The 18,437-nt window shown below is 34.7% G+C and overlaps 1 protein-coding gene across 1 annotated transcript in view; it reads left to right on the top strand.

The window, feature by feature from the left end:
* ATP8A1 (ATPase phospholipid transporting 8A1) overlaps window positions 1-18,437 on the top strand; it is a gene marked incomplete at both ends in the record, with an annotated part of 92,494 nt that overhangs the window by 55,323 nt on the left and 18,734 nt on the right. Inside the window, 2 exons of the mRNA XM_080343860.1 lie at window positions 3,753-3,936; window positions 4,039-4,149. Of these exons, the coding sequence (XP_080199986.1) occupies window positions 3,753-3,936; window positions 4,039-4,149 (295 nt within the window). The remainder of the gene's footprint in view (window positions 1-3,752; window positions 3,937-4,038; window positions 4,150-18,437) is intronic.

The following is an 18,437-nucleotide window of genomic DNA, read 5'->3' on the forward strand; positions in this document are numbered from 1 at the left end:
GATGTTCTGTACATATAGCTTTTATTCTGCACATACAGACTTTTATTGGTAACATTTTTGCCATGAAACAACAGAAAGTGCAAAATGGAAGTTTCTGTTCTGCTAGTGTTCTCGCTGACATTTCTACATTTCCATAAGATACTTAGGTCAGCTGGTTTCAATACATGTCTAGGTATATGCTCTGACATATTTTGTGGTTGTTTAAAAATTGGCTGCAGGTTTAAAACTAAAATATTTGCTTGTAGCACTGACTGCTTTAGTATGTGTTTTTTTAATATCACATGCTTCTCAGAAGTCAGAAATCTGACAAAAAAATCTGTTAGTGCTCCATCATTAGTAAAAAAAAAAAATAATTCCCTTGTTTGTGAGCTGAAAATAATTTAAAAATGTTTAATTAAAATAAATCACTTATATTGTTCTGACTGAATGAAAATGTAGATCTCTTTTCTGTCCATATAAAGGCAGTAAACATTTTAAGCACTCCTTGGTTTTAAAAGTACAAACTACGTCACTTTCTTTGAAGTTTTCAGACTGTATTCAGTTGTTCAGAAGCATTTATTACCTATGGGTTCTTACAAGAAGACTAGCCATAACACAGATGAAGCTTACAAATATACAGTAGTCATTTCACTTCAAAAATCTGTGTATGTTATTAATTCCAAACAGATGTTTGGCTTAAAGACTTTCATGATTCTGAATTCCAACTCTATATTGGCTTCAGAGTAATGCATGCATGAAGAATATTAGATGGGTTATTCGGTCATAAAAATGTACAGCTAAGAGTGAACAAAATGAACATAAAATATTTTGTATTGATTTCACCATGAATTTGATACACCAGGCAATAAGTACCATCTTCCAACTGCCCTTATAACATTGTCTAAAAGGGAAAGTAAAAAAAAAAAGATGAAAAAGTTCTTGGGTCAGGAATCTTCTGTAGAAGCTGGCAGTAGTGAGTCTTGATACAATACTCATCAGCAGAGTTCAAATAAAATATGTAACAAAAGACATAGACATGCTTTTTGATATATTTGGACCGCAGAATTCTTCTAAAGGGCTACTGCCCAGAAGCTTTTGTCCCAAGTTCACCACAAGGCTGTACTCATCCCAAGTAACTTTCTCAGACATCTGACAGCGTGTGTTGCACAGGCTGCTGAATAAAGTAGACTGGAGAGCTACCTTCAATCCAAAGGCTGTATTATTTTTCACTCCTTTATTTTTTTTCCTATTGCAAAATTATGTTGTTAAATTTTATGCAAACTTTCTCTCATTTATTGTACTTAAAGCTTAATTTTACTGAATTAGCACAGAATAAACATTGGGGGTTTTTCAGGTGATGAGGCATCACCCACAGGTGAACTGTGAGAATGTGTCCTTTGGCATATAGAGGGGAGAACCAGAAGAGCTACGAAGATGTTACTGAACCCAGTGGGAATTAGAATATCGTATGTGAGCAAAGATGAGTGTAGACACAGTGTACCCAGTTTCCATTAACAGCACTGTCTCAGTGTTAAGCCCTGTGGTCTAGAAAAGAGCATTAACCCCTGTGCTGGGAACCCAGTAGCCTGTCTGATGTAGAGGTTTAGCCTGTTTGTTGAAAGACTGGTTTTTTTCTTCCTAGAACTTTATATAATAGACAAAAGGAAAATACAGTGACATTTGCCAGATGAAAATACTTTATTTTTCTTTTATGAATGATCAGTGGTGGAGCTCGTATAATTCCTTCCATTATTTCTTCTGTGGCATTGAAATTGGATCTAGAATAAGTCTATTCTGTAGTAAAATGAGTACCTTGGTGATACGGGCTGAAGTAATAAACTGATGTCACTGAAAGTGTGGTGTAGAGCAAAGTTATGTGATCATGATGAGTGTGACCTCAAGCATGTATAAGATCTCATTCTCCAGAAGACAAGGGAGCTTGTAGTTGAAACAAATAATAAATACACTTTAAATGTAATATTAAGGAATTTATAGAAGAGATAATGTGCTTCCGTTTCACAAGTTGCATATCTTGGGTATGAAATAATATGCAGGAAGGCAGATCATAATGTCTCAATTATTTTTCTGTTTAAAATTTAATGTTTTAAAACAGTTCCAATATGCTTGATAAGTTGTCTTTGTCCACCAGGAATAGTTTGGGATCTCTTTCATCTCTTAAGTAGTCTGAGTTTCAGAAATGTTAGATAAGTTTTAACTAGTAAGAATTGTGTTTGTTAGTGTAATTTACTATTATAGACAAAACTTTATTCATCATGCATGTTATATGAATAAATGTATGTTTCAGGATGTAAAAACCATGTCTATAAAACCTTGGTTTCCTCCTACAGTTTTAAGCTACGTTTCAGAATAATCACAATCAACCTTAAGATGGCTGAAAACTTACATAGTCTTTATTTTAGTGGGAAAGTGCTTTCCTTTCATAGGAGATTAATGTTGGTTTGGTGAAACTGGCATTTCTAAATGGCATATTCATGAAAGTTTCTCAAAGACTGTTTCAGCTTTTGCTGGAATTACTGAGCTTTGGATTTGTTAATAGAGGAAATGGATAACAGGAAATGAATAATAGCAGTGTGATGTCTGAGATCTGGGGTTTTTTCTAAACTTTTTCTGCTGCATTCACTTTTTCATGGAACACAATGAAATCAGTCACCAGCCTCAGTTCTTTGGGGTTTTTTTGCATTGCTGTTAGTGTTGTTTGTGATGATCTTCAAGAGCACATAAATGCCATAATACCCCTGAATTTTTGGTATGTGGCGGTAACGTTTTTCCTTGTTACTGAGCTTTTGAGTGCTTTCTCTATATGAAGCAGTGAACACTGAAGACAGAGAAACACAATTTTTGCATTTCCTATTGTTTCTGTTTCTACCACGAAAAGAGAGGGACAGGGAGAGGGACACTTGACTCTAGTGCCAGGAATCACAAGACTGGATTGCCACACTGCCTAGAGTTTGCTCCTTCCCTTTCCCACCCAGTGAAGCACGCCAGTCCTAGCACATAATTTTTGTTTATTATTTTCAGTTATTGTATCTCAAATACTACAAGAACTGAATTTAGAACTTCACAACATGAAATGGAAGGTACATGTGTGACACACACAGTGATAGATGGAGGTAAAACTGATACAGTTTCATCAATAGAGCTTTTGAGTCATCCCTGGAATAATTTGTCCCCGCAACTGTGGACATTTCCTTAATGACAGATAATTGGAATGGCCCTGAAAAGAACAAGGGAGAAGTTACCAGCAGTTAAACAAAGTGGAGGATCAAGAGTCAATGTTCAAAGTCACTTCCTCTAATTTAGCAGTCTATGTTATGCTAAGATAGTGGTGATCCACGTTGACGTGTTTGCCTTGACATCTGTGTATTAAATATCTTGTTGTTTGTTTACAAAATACATGTTCAAACAGAGGAATATAGAAAACCTAACAACAAAATATGCTGAAGTCTGCAATTGTTGTAAGTTAATAAAGCCAGTGGCAGTGTTTGGGGTTTCTTCCATTACTCTGTTTTAGGGGCCCATTGCTGTTTGATCTGTGCATCTCCAGTCCCGTTAACAAATCAAAGGTTGCTATGAATTTCACTGGGATTGTAATTTTAGCATGTAGTCTAAAGAGCAATAACAAATTCATGTCACTGAGCAGGATATTAGTTTGCCTGGTTTTACTACCTTTTCACAGAACGTAAAGTATATTTTGAAAGTACATTCATTTGAAAGTCTCATATTTAAACCTTTTTCTTTCTGCTGCCTCTTAGGGTATCACCACTTCAAAAATCTGAAGTTGTAGAAATGGTTAAAAAACAAGTTAAGGTAGTAACTCTAGCGATTGGTGATGGAGCAAATGATGTTAGTATGATACAAACAGCACATGTTGGTGTTGGTATTAGTGGGAATGAAGGTCTGCAGGCTGCTAATTCTTCAGACTACTCAATTGCTCAGGTAAGTCATTAAACTGTAAAATACTACAATAAAGTAGTTTAATATCAGATTAATATTGGTGTACGCATGTTCTGATTATATGTTTGTTCAATTTTTTTGCAGTTCAAGTATTTGAAGAACTTGTTGTTGGTTCATGGAGCCTGGAATTATAACAGAGTAGCTAAATGCATCTTGTATTGTTTCTACAAGAATATAGTTCTTTATATTATCGAGGTAATTTTACAATACAGTAAATGTTACTTCTCGAAAGTGAAAATTTTCTTTTTTGAGCTTTTGATTATTACATATGATTTAAACTGACAATAAACACTAACTGAATTTTGCTTTTTAATAAACTGATTAATATTAAAGTGATTTTTCTTGAAGACCAAATTATCTTAAAAATATATACTAAATATTAGTACTGAATGTACTACTGCTAGCTTATTAAAATTATGTATCTATGATATCAGTACAGTATTTTAGGAATACAGTTACAAGTAGCTTTAGATTTACCAAGAGATGTACATGCTTATGCTCTTTGAGCTGGTGTTTGTGATCTGAAGCCCTTTTGCAGGTCACTCTTGAACTGCAGAGTTGTTGTTCAAAACAGTATTTAGAGTTTTTACATATATGTTTAGTTGCACTGTTGCATACCTGTCACCCATTGATGGGGTAACCATGCCTCCTTAGGCTCTAGTTCATGAGGAGACATACTTTCCTGAAAGTAGCTGACCTAATTTTCTCACCTAGGGTTTTAAGGAGTCTGAAATCCTGTGAAAAATTCAGTAGTATGAGAGGACTGTATTGTAATAAATGTGTGTTTATTGGTAGGTATGGTTAAGACAGCATGTATAGCTATAGTTCTCGTTACAATCATGACTACATGGCAACCTTAAAATTCTGAGCATATTTTTAAAGGGATTTTTAATTTTTTTTCTCCCTTTCTTCATTTACGGTTCCTCTTTTTCTTTCAACACCTGCTTGCTTTCTTATAACCAAATATATATCGTAATTAGGTTTATAATTGATTCAAACTTTATATTCGCAGTTATACTTTGCGTTTAAAATATGGGAAAAAAGTTGCTGCAAAGCTTGATTACAAAATAAGTCTTTGTATTATTACATTAATGAGGTTAACAATTATTCTTAAAACTTTCTTAGTTTTTTTAATGCATTTCCAAATTAATACCTTAAACTTGCAGAGTATGTATCTTGCTTTTATTGAAAGAAAATGTCTTATTTCTGTTAGACCTAACGTAAACATTAGGTTAATATTTCCAAATTTGATATTTATGTGAGTGATCTTACAGTGTTGCAATATTTGAAAACGCTTTAAACATTTGTTTATGTACAAGTATTGTAGCCAAAAAGTGTGCATTTTTCTTAGCCTGTTCTTACATTTTCTAAATTCTCCTTTTTTTCCTCTTTGTTATTAACATAAATAAATTTCAATCTAAGTAGTAGCAAGTTTGTATGTTTAGAATATATACTTTAGAAAAACAAAGAAAGAAGCTATAGAGAAAGCAAATCCATTAAAGATTTTTTTTGCTTTAGAAGTGACGGCAGACTTCAGATCCTACATTCCAAAAGCTGAATATCTGATTAAATTATCAGACTTCCAGAAGTACTGATTAGCAGTGCCTCTTGAAATATTTGAAAAAATCAGTATTAATGTATGCTTTGTGTTCATAGAAAACGTACAAAGTAGGCTTTAGAACATACTACCTTATTTTTCTTAATATTCTATTATTGTCACCTGCAAACACATTGTAAATTTATAACTTCAATCAGATATACATATCCCACCCTTTATAGTCTTCGTGAAAGCAAGTTAAATGCAAGATACAGAGATCATAGTCTAAAAATACAAAAGACTAGAAGAGGTAGTCTGTGCCTCCTGAGCAGATGGAAGGGCAAAGAGATCATTTTTGTATGGGTTACGACCCTTTATATATTGTGCACACAAGCATTTTACCATGCACACCTTCTCTGGAAGACAAGATGACTTCAGCTTTAATTCCTGTATAACTGACATTTGTCAGCTTGGAAAACTTTCACAGATGTTAATAGCTCATGTCAATACTGTGAGTGAATGGGCAGAAATTCATCATTGAATGTCTCTAGAAAGGACAACTGCCAGTCTTGAATCTCTCTTTTCAGTTTTTTGTACGGATCAGGCGTGGGAGCAGAGAGCTCAATGAGTATTTGTAAGCTGCTGCTTAATATGCAGAAATGCTACATCAGGAAAACGTCTGTGAAGCTTTTGTGGCCACACCTCCTCTGTCTTGGAGTTTAGAAAATAACACTATGAAAGGCATGTCTGGAAAGTTGCTTTAAATAAGTTTCCTTTTATTTGGCTGACAGTAACTAAAAATACCTACCTTTTCTTAATAGATATATACTATATTTTAAAATATCTACTCAGTACTAATCAAGTAATATAATAGATTCCATTTAATCTAAAATACAGCCTTTTTTGTAGGCATTTGTGGGGTGATGCAAAATAAGTGCTATTGGTTTCTTGGTTCAGAAAATGGTAAAGGTCTGTAGTAATACAGATTAGTGTTTATTGACTTCTAAACTCGTAAGAAACTGAATCTGGTCTGTAATAACTTTTTCTACTCTGTGTCTTGACTCAGCAGATATTTAAACATGGACCTCATCTTTTCTATGGGACTAGTCCCAGTAACTTTAGAGGTTATATTATGAAAGTATCGTTCTAAATTGCAAGTGAAAACTTTGAATTTCTATTAGACTGCTAATGTACATTATGAAACTTGTATCGAGCCTCACACTCATATAGGAGAAGCCTATGCAGACTTTCAGACATAATTTGAGGGTCTGTATTTACCTTCTGATGATAGTTGAGATTGATCTAGTGATTGGGAACTCCTTTGTGGATTTGTTTTGGTTTTATAACTACCGCTACTCTATATACTCTTGTTAAACTGATTCTTTTGTGAAGTTACACAAATCTCTCTTCAACATCGGAGGGACGAAATTTTCCTACTCCTATTTTTTTGTTCTGCTAGATTATAATAACTAGTAAATACATAAATTTACTGGTTTATGTTAAATAAAAAAGGCTTACAATTAAAAAAAAAATTTTTTGAAGATCTGCCTAGGTCATTTATGTTTCTTCAGATAGGGGAAGATTCAAACAAAAGAGTATGAGAGAATAGGACACAAACAGAAGAAACAGATGCATGGAGTTCACATTTAAAGTTCAGTCACGGATCTTTAAACATGGCCATTTGTAACACATTAAGTTCAATTATACTGAGTAATTAGAGCTGAAACATCTTCTTTTTCATTTTTTATCTTTTTTTTTTTTTTCCCCTGCCTGAGCCCTTTTCATCGCACCGCTGAATTATACACTTTCTGCTGCTCCTGTCCCTAGCTGAAGTTTACCATTTTGTTCCTGATTTCCTCTGCCTAACACCTCAGGTGAATGATGCCTGTGGTCATTCTGAGACATGCAAAACCCCAAACATGAGCCAGGTTTCTGCGTATGCTCACACTACTTCTAAGCTGTAGAGTTGAGGTGCTGTTGTTCAGTATGCCATTGCATACTCAATGCATGCGAACCACACCGAGTTCAGTTTAAAACATGATAGAAGAAAGCAATTGTGCTATTGCCCAGTTTTTTTGCATTGTATGCTTTGAAAACTTGGCTGTGAACCTAAGTCTTTCATTTTCAATGGAAATTCTGTAGCAACTGAACTGCAAAATAGTCTGAATTTTCACTTCTCTCTCACATTAAGTGGGCTTAAGAAGTACTTTAGAGTGTTTCCTGTCCTTCTGTATAGAGGTGCTGGATTAGTACATTGAGCTGTTACAGTAGGGCCTGCCCGCTAGGAGAGAAGTGGCTGAATCTGCTGCTAACTTAGTATCATGTACAATATGTCCTAAAAACTTATTTTACAGGTACAGCTGCTTTCATCATTCATCATAATCAGAGTAAAATACACTTGTCCATGAATAAATTTCCCACTCTAAAGTGAGAAATTGTCTGTTTCTTGTCACTGTCACTATTAATACTGTAGTAAGCTCCACAGAGGTTTTTTCATGTATCGTTAAGAGTGTAATCTTCTAGGGTCCAAGGTTCGGAAGTCAGGGTAAGTGGGTGACTTCCTATCTTCCCCTCTTACAGTTTGAGATGAGGGCTGTATTTATCCTTGCTGTTTCCCCCACACTACCACCTCTACCCTAGCTCTGCTAATTATTTTTGAGCCATAGATTTTTTTAATGTGAACATTCGAATACTATATTGTAAACAATAGAAAATCCATGTTTCTGCTTAGATGTTAAAGATGCTGTCTCTTAAAACAGTATATCTGGCATTTCACTAAATAGTAGTGTTCTACTACAAAGGGCATTGTTTTTAGCTACATTAAAAGGTTTCTCTTCTCAGACACGTTTTGGATAGATTCAGCATAGAACCCAAGACTGGTACCCAACTTCATTTCTTCTTGGTTTGCATCTAGAGTTCTGAGCAAGATTTGTTCCAGTTCCTTTTTACACTAAAACTTAATTGAAATGCCTATAACTTGCATGCTTTCTTTGGAAGAAAGTAAGTACTTAAGATTTCAGGAAGTCACTGTTATAACTTAAAGGATTTCTTTACAATTCTACAGTAAAACTGTAGTTTTCAGAGTTTAAATAGCTTGAACATTTTAACTCAAATTATGTACAAAATAAAGCTGAAAGGTTTTTAAGGGATAAAATGATGCATAGCATTTCTGAGAGGCTTGGTAGTAACTACATATATGACATTCTATTATAAATGGAAATTTTATCATAAATTCTTGCATTTCTTTAAAACTCTCCCTCAAAAACATTTTTAAGTGTTGCTTAGCGTCACTTCCCTTTAATAGAAGTGAATATCTGGAATAGGTTCAGTACCTGTATGTAGGCCTTTCTTTTTATATTAAAGTTTAATAACTTTTCAACTGTTAGATAAATCACAAGAGAAAGTTAATATTCTTTCCATATACTCCGTGGTTATGAAGAGTCAAGTATATGTCTACTTGTGGTCTATTTTATTTTCTTGCTAGAGAGTTGTACTTTTGTTCAACTCTGAAATTCCTAGCAATGAGACGTGCACATATATAAACACATATGTGTACGTGTAAATGTGCATCCGCCCAAACTGTCCTTTTCCACAACCCTAAACCCTTTCAGATTAAGAATTCTAAAATTTGCTCCAGTACTTGATAAAAAGAATAAAATAAAAATTAAGGAGTCAGTCACATAATGGTATTTGTCCTTCACTCCTCTATTTTAAGAGCTGTTTTCCTGGCCATCTTAGTAGGCTGGGAGTGCAGGAATTTAGGGACTACATATAATAAGAAGGTTGAAAAGAGAGAAGGCAGTTGAGGAGCACAACGTGTATCCAACAGCAGTGGTGAGGTTCTGGATTAGGTTCATACATTTAGCTTAGTTGTAAAGCATCCAAAACTTGTGCTGATGTTGAGTGCATAATTAATTGTTCAGTAATGAAAAACTGATTATACATTCATCTCACTCCCTCATACTTGACTACTGAGAAACTGCTGCTAATAAACATCTTCTAAATTCTTCACAGTTACAACATAACTCCTATTTCAAAAGTCAAAAAAAACCCAAAATACACAAGAGCTTATAAAAATCTCATTTAACTGGCATAAGTAATTCTATGCTTTCCAGTTAATAGACTGAAAAGTTAGAAAACAGAGTGCTTGTTACTGTTAAACTAATCAAAATAAAGACAAACAGCATTATAAGACTTCAGAAAATTCAGCGTATTCTATATATTGTGGCGTCTAATAATCATGATTTTGTATTCAGCCTTGTTCCAATAATTGGCCTCTAAAAGATACGTATTTACAACCAGTAAATGAAATTTTAGCTGGACTTTAACTCCCATTTTTAGTGTTCATAGTTGCTAATTTCAATGTTTTTTTCCATCTCAAAGTATTCACAAACATGCTCAAACATTCCACAAGTTGATAAAAAACATGATAGAATATGGTCACCTGGAGGCCACCCTGAGATACTGATAAGCATACGTATTGATTGTAGCAATTCATGCTTCCATAATACAGTCAAACGAAATGTGAACTGGATCGCAGTCTCTGCAAAGCAGCATCTAAAAATTCACTTGAAAAAATGTGAGTCTTAAATTCAGTAGAATGTTGTTCAGATGACCCTAGCTTCTGTCACCTTAATAGCTTATGTTTGTTGTAGATAATATAGTTTCAGTGTAGCTTGTTAATAAAGATTCGGCAGATCTGCTGCTTCTCCACTTCGTCATTGAACAAAGTATATAAGTACAAAGTAAGAAACAAAAGCAGTCCTGCTCCATGTTGAACTGAAAAACATAGGAAAAATGTGTCATCCCACCTTTCAAATTAAATTTTTTTTATTTAACGTTTTAGCGAAAGTGATAAAATTCACACAATCAAGACTTTTCCAGCTACCTCTCTAATATACTCTGTAGTTGAGTTAGTGCTTGTTAACTAAGTAATTGTAGTTGATTTAGTGCTCTGGTAAAACCTCTTCTTTTCATGAGTTTCATGTATGAAAAAGGAATCTTGGTATAATTTTGGTTTCCAGACTACCGCTTACTCTGTGAACTCTATTATTTAGGAGGTTTGCTAATGATTAGAAGATTGTGACTGTTTCTAATCTATTTCCTTCGATTTTTCTTTTTTCCCCAGTATTTCTCATAATTTTTATTTCATTAAGTACAATACAAATGCAGTGAACTAAATCCCTTTTAAATATGTAACAAACATGAAATTCCTTTTGAAAATAGCTACCTCTTTGAAATGTTTATCATCATATTTAAATAGAATTACTCACACATTTGACTAAATTGCCCATTATCTGTTCTAAACACAACTTGGTTTTATTGTTGTGTTTTTTCATATAGGCTTAAGGCATAACATCTTCAACTGTGTTGTAAAGATGTTCTATGAATGCTCCTTTTGGTGAAGCGGAGGAAAAAAAAGTGAATTTGTCACACCTCTCAGGACATTCGAGTAATATTGGGTTCTCCTATTTTTCAGGTCTGGTTTGCTTTCGTCAATGGCTTTTCTGGACAAATTCTTTTTGAAAGATGGTGTATAGGTCTCTACAATGTGGTAAGATGCTTTGTGTATTTTCAGTTATTTTCAACCATAATCATGGGAGTTTCTTGAGTAAGCAATCTTTAAGCAAGTCTTTACCTCTAAAGTATTGTGATATGTTTCTTTGTTTGTTTCTTTTAATCCATCTACTAGATGTTTACAGCAATGCCTCCACTAACTCTTGGAATATTTGAGAGATCCTGTCGAAAAGAAAACATGCTGAAATATCCGGAGTTATACAAGACTTCTCAAAATGCACTGGACTTTAATACTAAGGTAGATAAAAATTCCAATATAATTAAAGCAGAAACTAATAGGAATTCAGTGTAGTTATCCTTTTTGTTCTGTGCTGGTCATAATTAAAAATTGAGGTGATTTTTATTACTACTATTTCCAACTGTCTGTTTGTCTATGAATGGTGCAAATCATGTTTATCCATTTTTAACAAGTATGGAAATGCAAGCGTTTTGGTTTTCAGCATTGATTTCCTCCCCTCAGACCCCCACTAATGGTAATAAAGCTGTCTTCTATAGGCAGAAGTGATTAGACACCTCTGTCGCTGAGCTGTATGTATTGGTACTGTTATATGGAAACGGATTACTGAAGCCTGTGGAGAAGTGTTGCAGAGGACAATAAGAACTGTCATTAGATTTGTAGAAGGAGGTACTTGGTACTGTTCTTTGTCAATTTGGAGTTGTGATTTTATGGTTTTATTTTGAGTTTTGTGAAAAAATACTTGGAGACAGTTACGAATTGTCAGGGGGGAACAAAAGAAATCTGAGGCTCCTTTAGATGGAAAATGGGTGACATTCACCTTGGAGAGACTAGCACAAGAAGCAGTAAAAGAATGTAGGACTTCTAATATATATAATATACACAATTTCTACACGTTTATCTGTAAGTAATCTCTATTAAAAAAAGCTAACTGAAACTTTTTTTCCCAATCTGCAATTTCATGAATACCATGATGTTTGTAAGAGTTCCTTCTGATTTGATATTTTTAATGTAATTGGGACATTTCAAGTAATGTCATCATACGTTGAACTTGGGGATATTTTCGATCTGTCATTGAATTAACAACTCCTACATGGAGTGGTCTCCTATGTATATAGAATTATCTGAACTTAGTTCACTAGACAGTATGAGATTATTCTCCTTCTTCCTCACTTCATCTTGTCAACCACAAAAACAAGCCTAAAAATTGTAAGGAAACTGGGGAAAATAGTGTTTCTTCTGTCACTGTGAATGCTCTACAAATCCAAGATCTTTCATGGTCCATTAATGCAAACACTTCTGTGTTGTGATAGCCTTAATGCAATATAAATCGTGAGTTACAATTGTTGGATTGTTTTAAAATTCTAAGTCTATAATTTTTATTATTGCACAAATGTATTGTTGACTTCCTTGGAAATGTGTAGCTATTCCCATATAACACTTGTTTTAAGTAAATGTCTCGAAACTTCCCAGCTACAGAATTCCCAGCTATATAAGTTGAATAGTTGGTGTTAAAGATTGGGAAACATTACTGCCCTGAATGTTGATGCAGATGTTTGTTATGGTAAAAGGGATCAAAGGTTATGAGGTCGTGACAGAGGTTAAAGGATTAGTGTGTGACAATAAGAATTGGTCAGGAAAATGGAAAAGTAGAACTAATTTTTCTTGCACCCACCTGTGCTTTCTGTCAAATAAAAACTTCTGGTAATGACATAGCAAGAAGGAGAGACAAAGGTTAATGAGTAGCACAAGTTCAAATGTGCAAAGTATTGGAGTGTAAATTGGATCATACAACCTAGTGTACTTGTATAATCCAACAAAGTCTTTGAAGAGACATTGTGGAAAATGTTGTGAGGCAGGCAACTTAATTTCAATTGCCTGAACACCTTAACACTCATAATACACATCAGTTAGTTACAATGAAGGCTATGATTGTCAAAAACATTGTTAGTGAAAAAACATGATTGCTATCCTGAAGGAAACATGTTACATACTTTCGATTAAGTCTTTTTATGTCTTTACACAATATACTACAAAAAGCATCAATAGGTTGTTTATTCTTAAACAGTTCTTTTCAGAAGGCATATTTTACAAAAGAAAATAAGGTTGAAAGTAAAATTCGATTTATTTAGCAAATAATTGAAAGGAAGTTTAATATGATGAAGCTGAGCACTTCAAGAATTGAGTATGTAAGGAGAAATCTAAGGAAAAGACTTTAATTTGTCCTTTTTAAATTCCTTTGTATGTGGAACTATGTAGGTAGGTATATGCAAATCTCAGGTTTCAATTGTAGTACCATCCAAATTTCTTATTACACAAAATGTAAATTATGAAAGCTAGAGTCCTTTTTAATTCCCTGCTTAGAATGTAGCACTTGTTCTAGCTGTCTGGTTTAGTTTAATTTCTTCTGATGATATTCCCATTTGTACATATTTTAATTTCCCTCCTAATTTGAAATTAAAAGGAGGAGATAATACACACTTTTTTCCAAAACATAAAAATAAACAAATGACCCATGAAGAGCTAAGAGGCAGAAGGTGCCTGTCAGTTATATTACTTCACTGTGGTGGCCTGACAGAAACACATTTTGTGAATCTAACACACAGATAAAAAGAAAGGTCAGGGTTCACAGAGCTAGTTTATTGCAAATGGTTCTCATGGATTTTCTGTTTTCCCTTAGGTTTTCTGGGTTCATTGTTTAAACGGCCTCTTCCACTCATTCATTCTGTTTTGGTTTCCACTGAAAGCCCTTCAGCATGGCAAGTATTATGGAAAATAAAAATATAAGTGTGGAAAAGTACTAAATACCTAATTTTTTCTTGGGAAAGCTTTATAAATACTAACAATTTTGAGTGATTTGATTTCAAGATACCATTTCCAGAACTAGAGTAGATGCAGTATATTTAAAATGTTTTCTTTAAAATCTCTTTAAAAGTAGGAACAATATTATGTACATATTCATAAAACTATATAAATAGCTTTGAAGTATGCTGAAGCAAGACAGGGTAAAGAGATTGCTATTGAATTATTACTTTTTTTAATATAATACTCTACTGTGGTAAATCCCTATAAGATCCTGAATCACTACTGTCCCTTGCATTGTCTCTTATATTTTGTATTGTCCATGCTTATACCTTCTCTCCTCTTACTTCAGGGACATAACAACCCATTAGTTTATATCTGTATGAGTAGGCTTGTGACAGAGGAAATGGGACATTTGGACAGTTCAGACCTGTCACTCTTCTGGTTCAGCTGTTGTATATGCACCTAAGCTGCAGAAGAAATGGGACTATTGGGAGTAAAGTTGTATTAATCACAGGAAACTTGAAAGCACTGCTTCCAGTTTGTGGCAATGTTTGTGTGTATGGGCGCTCTCATAGGGGTAGGGGGTTTGTTTTGCTTCCACTTTGTGGGGAGAAAAAAAAAAAAGTACAGCTTTTCTGTACAATTAGTACTCTTCACAGTGTCCCTGATTTGCATTGGAGAGGTTTAGACAGCCCGAGAGGAAAGAGTTCCCAAATGTCAATGCACACTCTAAAACCACAACCTTAAATCCAAACCAAAATCCCTTTTCAGAGCTGTATCCAGTCCGTATGAAAGATTTATGCATTACATGATGGAGAAACATTTAATGAGTGCATGTGATGAAGCAGAATAGGGTTCGGTGTGATTGGCAAAGCCAAGGCACTCGCACAGGCACTTGCAATAACACTGTAGAGGGCTGGAGCTGGCCTGCTGGCAAGTGGCTTTTGAGTCTGAACAAATTGCCCTCTGTCTGCTTCTTTCATTCCTAGAGAAAGGCCAGGTGAGCAGAGGGAGCAGAAATGGGACCTGGGGCTTGTGTACATGGTGGACAGTATAACCAAGACCTGCCATGGGTCCGGCTGGTGCACAGAGTTCTACATGAAAGGGAAAATAGGTGCAGGATCGGAGCTGCTGTCAATTAAATTGCAGATGGCTCTGTGTGTAAAGAGGAAAGGGAAATAATGCAATTAGTTTCCTAGGAAGTAGCCAACGAGTGCCAGAGAGACCCACCAGCGAGAGGAAATTCTGAGAACAGATCTCAGCCTCCACCTTCTCATAGCAAAGAAGAGGTGCAGGAGGATCCTGAGGCATGAAAGGAGAAATGGGATAGCTCAGCTGGGTACCTAAGAGTGCTGAGTCCCAGTGCCTTGACTGATGGAACAGACTTTGCTACCTGCTTATTCCTCTCTTTTATCCTCATTACGCTCCTTCCTGCTACACATACAGTGTTAAGCAGGAGAATGAATATTCAAGCAGATATTTATTAAAACATCAAAAATAAAATCTTGAAGATCATGAAAATCTCTCAGAGCTCACAGTCATCCTTTATCACTATTTCCTTCTCTAGGTACTGTATTCAGCAATGGTAAAACTTCAGATTACCTGCTCCTGGGGAACACTGTATACACTGTAAGTCTCACTAGAGCTATCTGGTGAACTATCAGCTATCTATATTGACTATATATTTACCTCTTAAAGAGATGTGGGTTTATTATTATTTATAATTCTCTACAAAGAAGACTTGATTCATTGCCGTGCCTTAAGAAAAGGCACTTGAATGACTCTTTGAGAAGCTTAAAAGTATATTTTAATTCTAATTCCAATTTTCAAAATAAATTCATTTAATAACGATGCAGAAGATACATTTGTCTTTTACTGGAAACTGTGTATTTTTTTAATAATGGAATAATAATTCACTAATTAGAATGCTCATTAAGGTAAGTTTCTACACTAGATAAAGCCCAGAGGTTATTGTTTATGGAACTGGTTTGTGGACAACTCTGTTCTCCATCTCTTAATTTATCATGGGGCCTTGAAAGAGGGATAAAGCAACATGGAACCAGTGTTGGTGGGATGCTGCTTTGGAGAAAAACAAACCAGCAAAATTAAATCGAACCCACACCTAATGGTAATCTTGTGTTATTCTCGTAGATATTAGTCACTATTGTGGTTTTTTTTTTTTTCTTTTGATCTTTTATCTCCTAGAGTAAATTAATGAAGCTAAATACCTGCTTTTCATTTGCTAGGTGTGAGTGTCACCCAATAGATGCAGGTTTCCAAGATTTCTCTTAGAAGCAAAATTAGACTTGTGCTTACTCTCCTCTGTTCTCCAGCGTTAACAGTTCTATTAGTTATTTTGCTTCCTGTTGTTGGCAGGTACAAAAAATAAATTAATTCTTCCATCAAAATAAGGGGACTGTAATACAAATTCACATCAAAATAATTTTCCTTAAGGAATAGAGAGACATCATAACTGAAATAAAAGGAAAGTATTTTAGAATACATTGTAGTCCTTTGAGAATGTCATTTGTTAACATTTCCTGTGTATGAAAGAACATTTTGGAATGTGTTTTCTGGTCAGCTAACCAGAAAAGTTGAAGAGAATAAATGGCTGAGTAACCACAGCTCATTCTGTGTATTTCCTACTGCTGTGGCAGTTAAAATAAAATATTTATTCTGATAGTACATAGAGGGATTTTTAAAACGGTTCTTTCAGGCATATCGAAAAATTGTTCACACATCCTCTTAGTAGTTTATTTGCTCTACTCTTTTGTTTCCCTGTTCCAAAAGGCGAGCACAGCATGTTTTGTCAGCAGTAGTCACATATGATCGTGCAGTCTGTCTTATGATGAACTGATCCCCATTAGGAATGGATGGAATATCCTGGTTAAATGTTTTCTGTGCAAGTCTTAAGAAAATTAAGATCTAAGGTCGTTGTTGCAGTTCGGTCGTGACAGGCCTGGAGCATATATGAAGATTGAGAGACTTTCAAAATTGAGGGGAAGATCTTTTAGAAGATTTTAAAAAAAAATCTGTGCATGAGAAGTGATGTGCAAGGACAATTGTCAGTCATTGTCTTGAAATATCAAAATCATAAGGCTAAGGAACTTCTTATTCTTGCCATTGTTTTTAATCTGTTTTTTGGAAGTCTACGTTCATCCCTTACACGAAAATCTGTAGCAACAAAGTGATTCAGAAATGAACACGGTTTCTTTGGATCCACAAAGAAAGTCAGGAATGTGCACTGATTCATGTAACGTCCTTGAATTATTTCTTCAAACATACATTTCAAGTAGGAGTAGAGTTCCATGAAAATATTTGTATGACCCTTCTTGAGAGATCTTTTAAAAAGCTCAGTGCTTTATACAGAATACCAGTTTGATTTCTTGTTTCCTGAGTAGGCTTCAGTGAGCTGTTTTTAGTTTGGATCAAGAGGAGGAGGGAGCAATATAACCCAAATTCTCAAGTAAGCCGCTGTGCGTACTTGGTAACTGTATTAGAGAAATCAGTTAAGATGCAAGGAGGGTATATATTCACATAGTCTGTGTCTCCTTATATAGAGACTTGCAGTGTTTTGTGTATCTGTTTTGTCTATGCAATGAGAATTCTTGATCTGATTGTAAAGAAGGATGTTTTCTTTTCTTACGACTGACTCAAAAGTAGCAGGCAGTTGTACCAGATCAGAAGTAATTTTTTGCCATAATTCATTTTTTTTCACTCATCCATACATAGGACCAGAACTGGATAGACTGAATTCTGATACTCATCATGATCCTTAATTTTCTTCTAATTAGATTTCACACATTTTAGATAATGGAATTGTGGCACTGTGATATTTTTTTTGTCCTTAATAATGCAGAAGTAGTTGAAGCAGATTCCAGAATTAAAAGCATAAACTTTTAGCTAGAGTAAAAGCTTTTTGGCAGGATTTGTATCCTTCTGTGCACCAGACATAGTGAAAGATTTGCTAAATGTATTTAACCCATTATTTTCAGCTTCTGATTGAAATAAATCTCTTCTGAGCTGCTGGGGCTCCTTGAAGTTCAACCATAAACTCACATCATTGCTTCCAGCCTGGCCAACAAACTGGAATTTCAACTATAGCTGTTAGAGTTGGAGCTTAGTCTTTGTGACTCAGTTTCTCAGCCTTATGTTCTTCAGATTGCACATAAAGATAAACCTGCTGATACATGCTCACATATGAGTTACAAAATGGAAAAACTATTTATTTACTAAACAGAAAACTTATTTGTGTGAATTTCAGAAGAAGGAGACAAACAATTTTCCTGAATCAACTAGTCCTTGCTGTGGGATTATAAACTTTCTACTAGTGGTCATCTCTAAACTAAACTGGAGTATGTCCTACAGGACAATAATATGACATTTTCAGTGACTGCTTCATAAAAAGAGTAAAGATGAGAGAGAAGGATGAAAATGAGAGACTTGCTTAACATGTTATTTGGTATACAGAACATGGATCATAGGCTGCTGACGTTTAACTCTTTGGCTTTTCAGGGTTTGGCTGAGGTGATTGATTTACTAACGAAGTACTAATGAAGTAAATAAAACTTGTTTGGTTGGGTTTTAATTTAGACTACTGTAAGCTTG

Source organism: Nesoenas mayeri (assembly GCF_963082525.1).
Source record: "Nesoenas mayeri genome assembly, chromosome: 4".
In the NCBI taxonomy this organism is placed as follows: Eukaryota; Metazoa; Chordata; class Aves; order Columbiformes; family Columbidae; genus Nesoenas; species Nesoenas mayeri.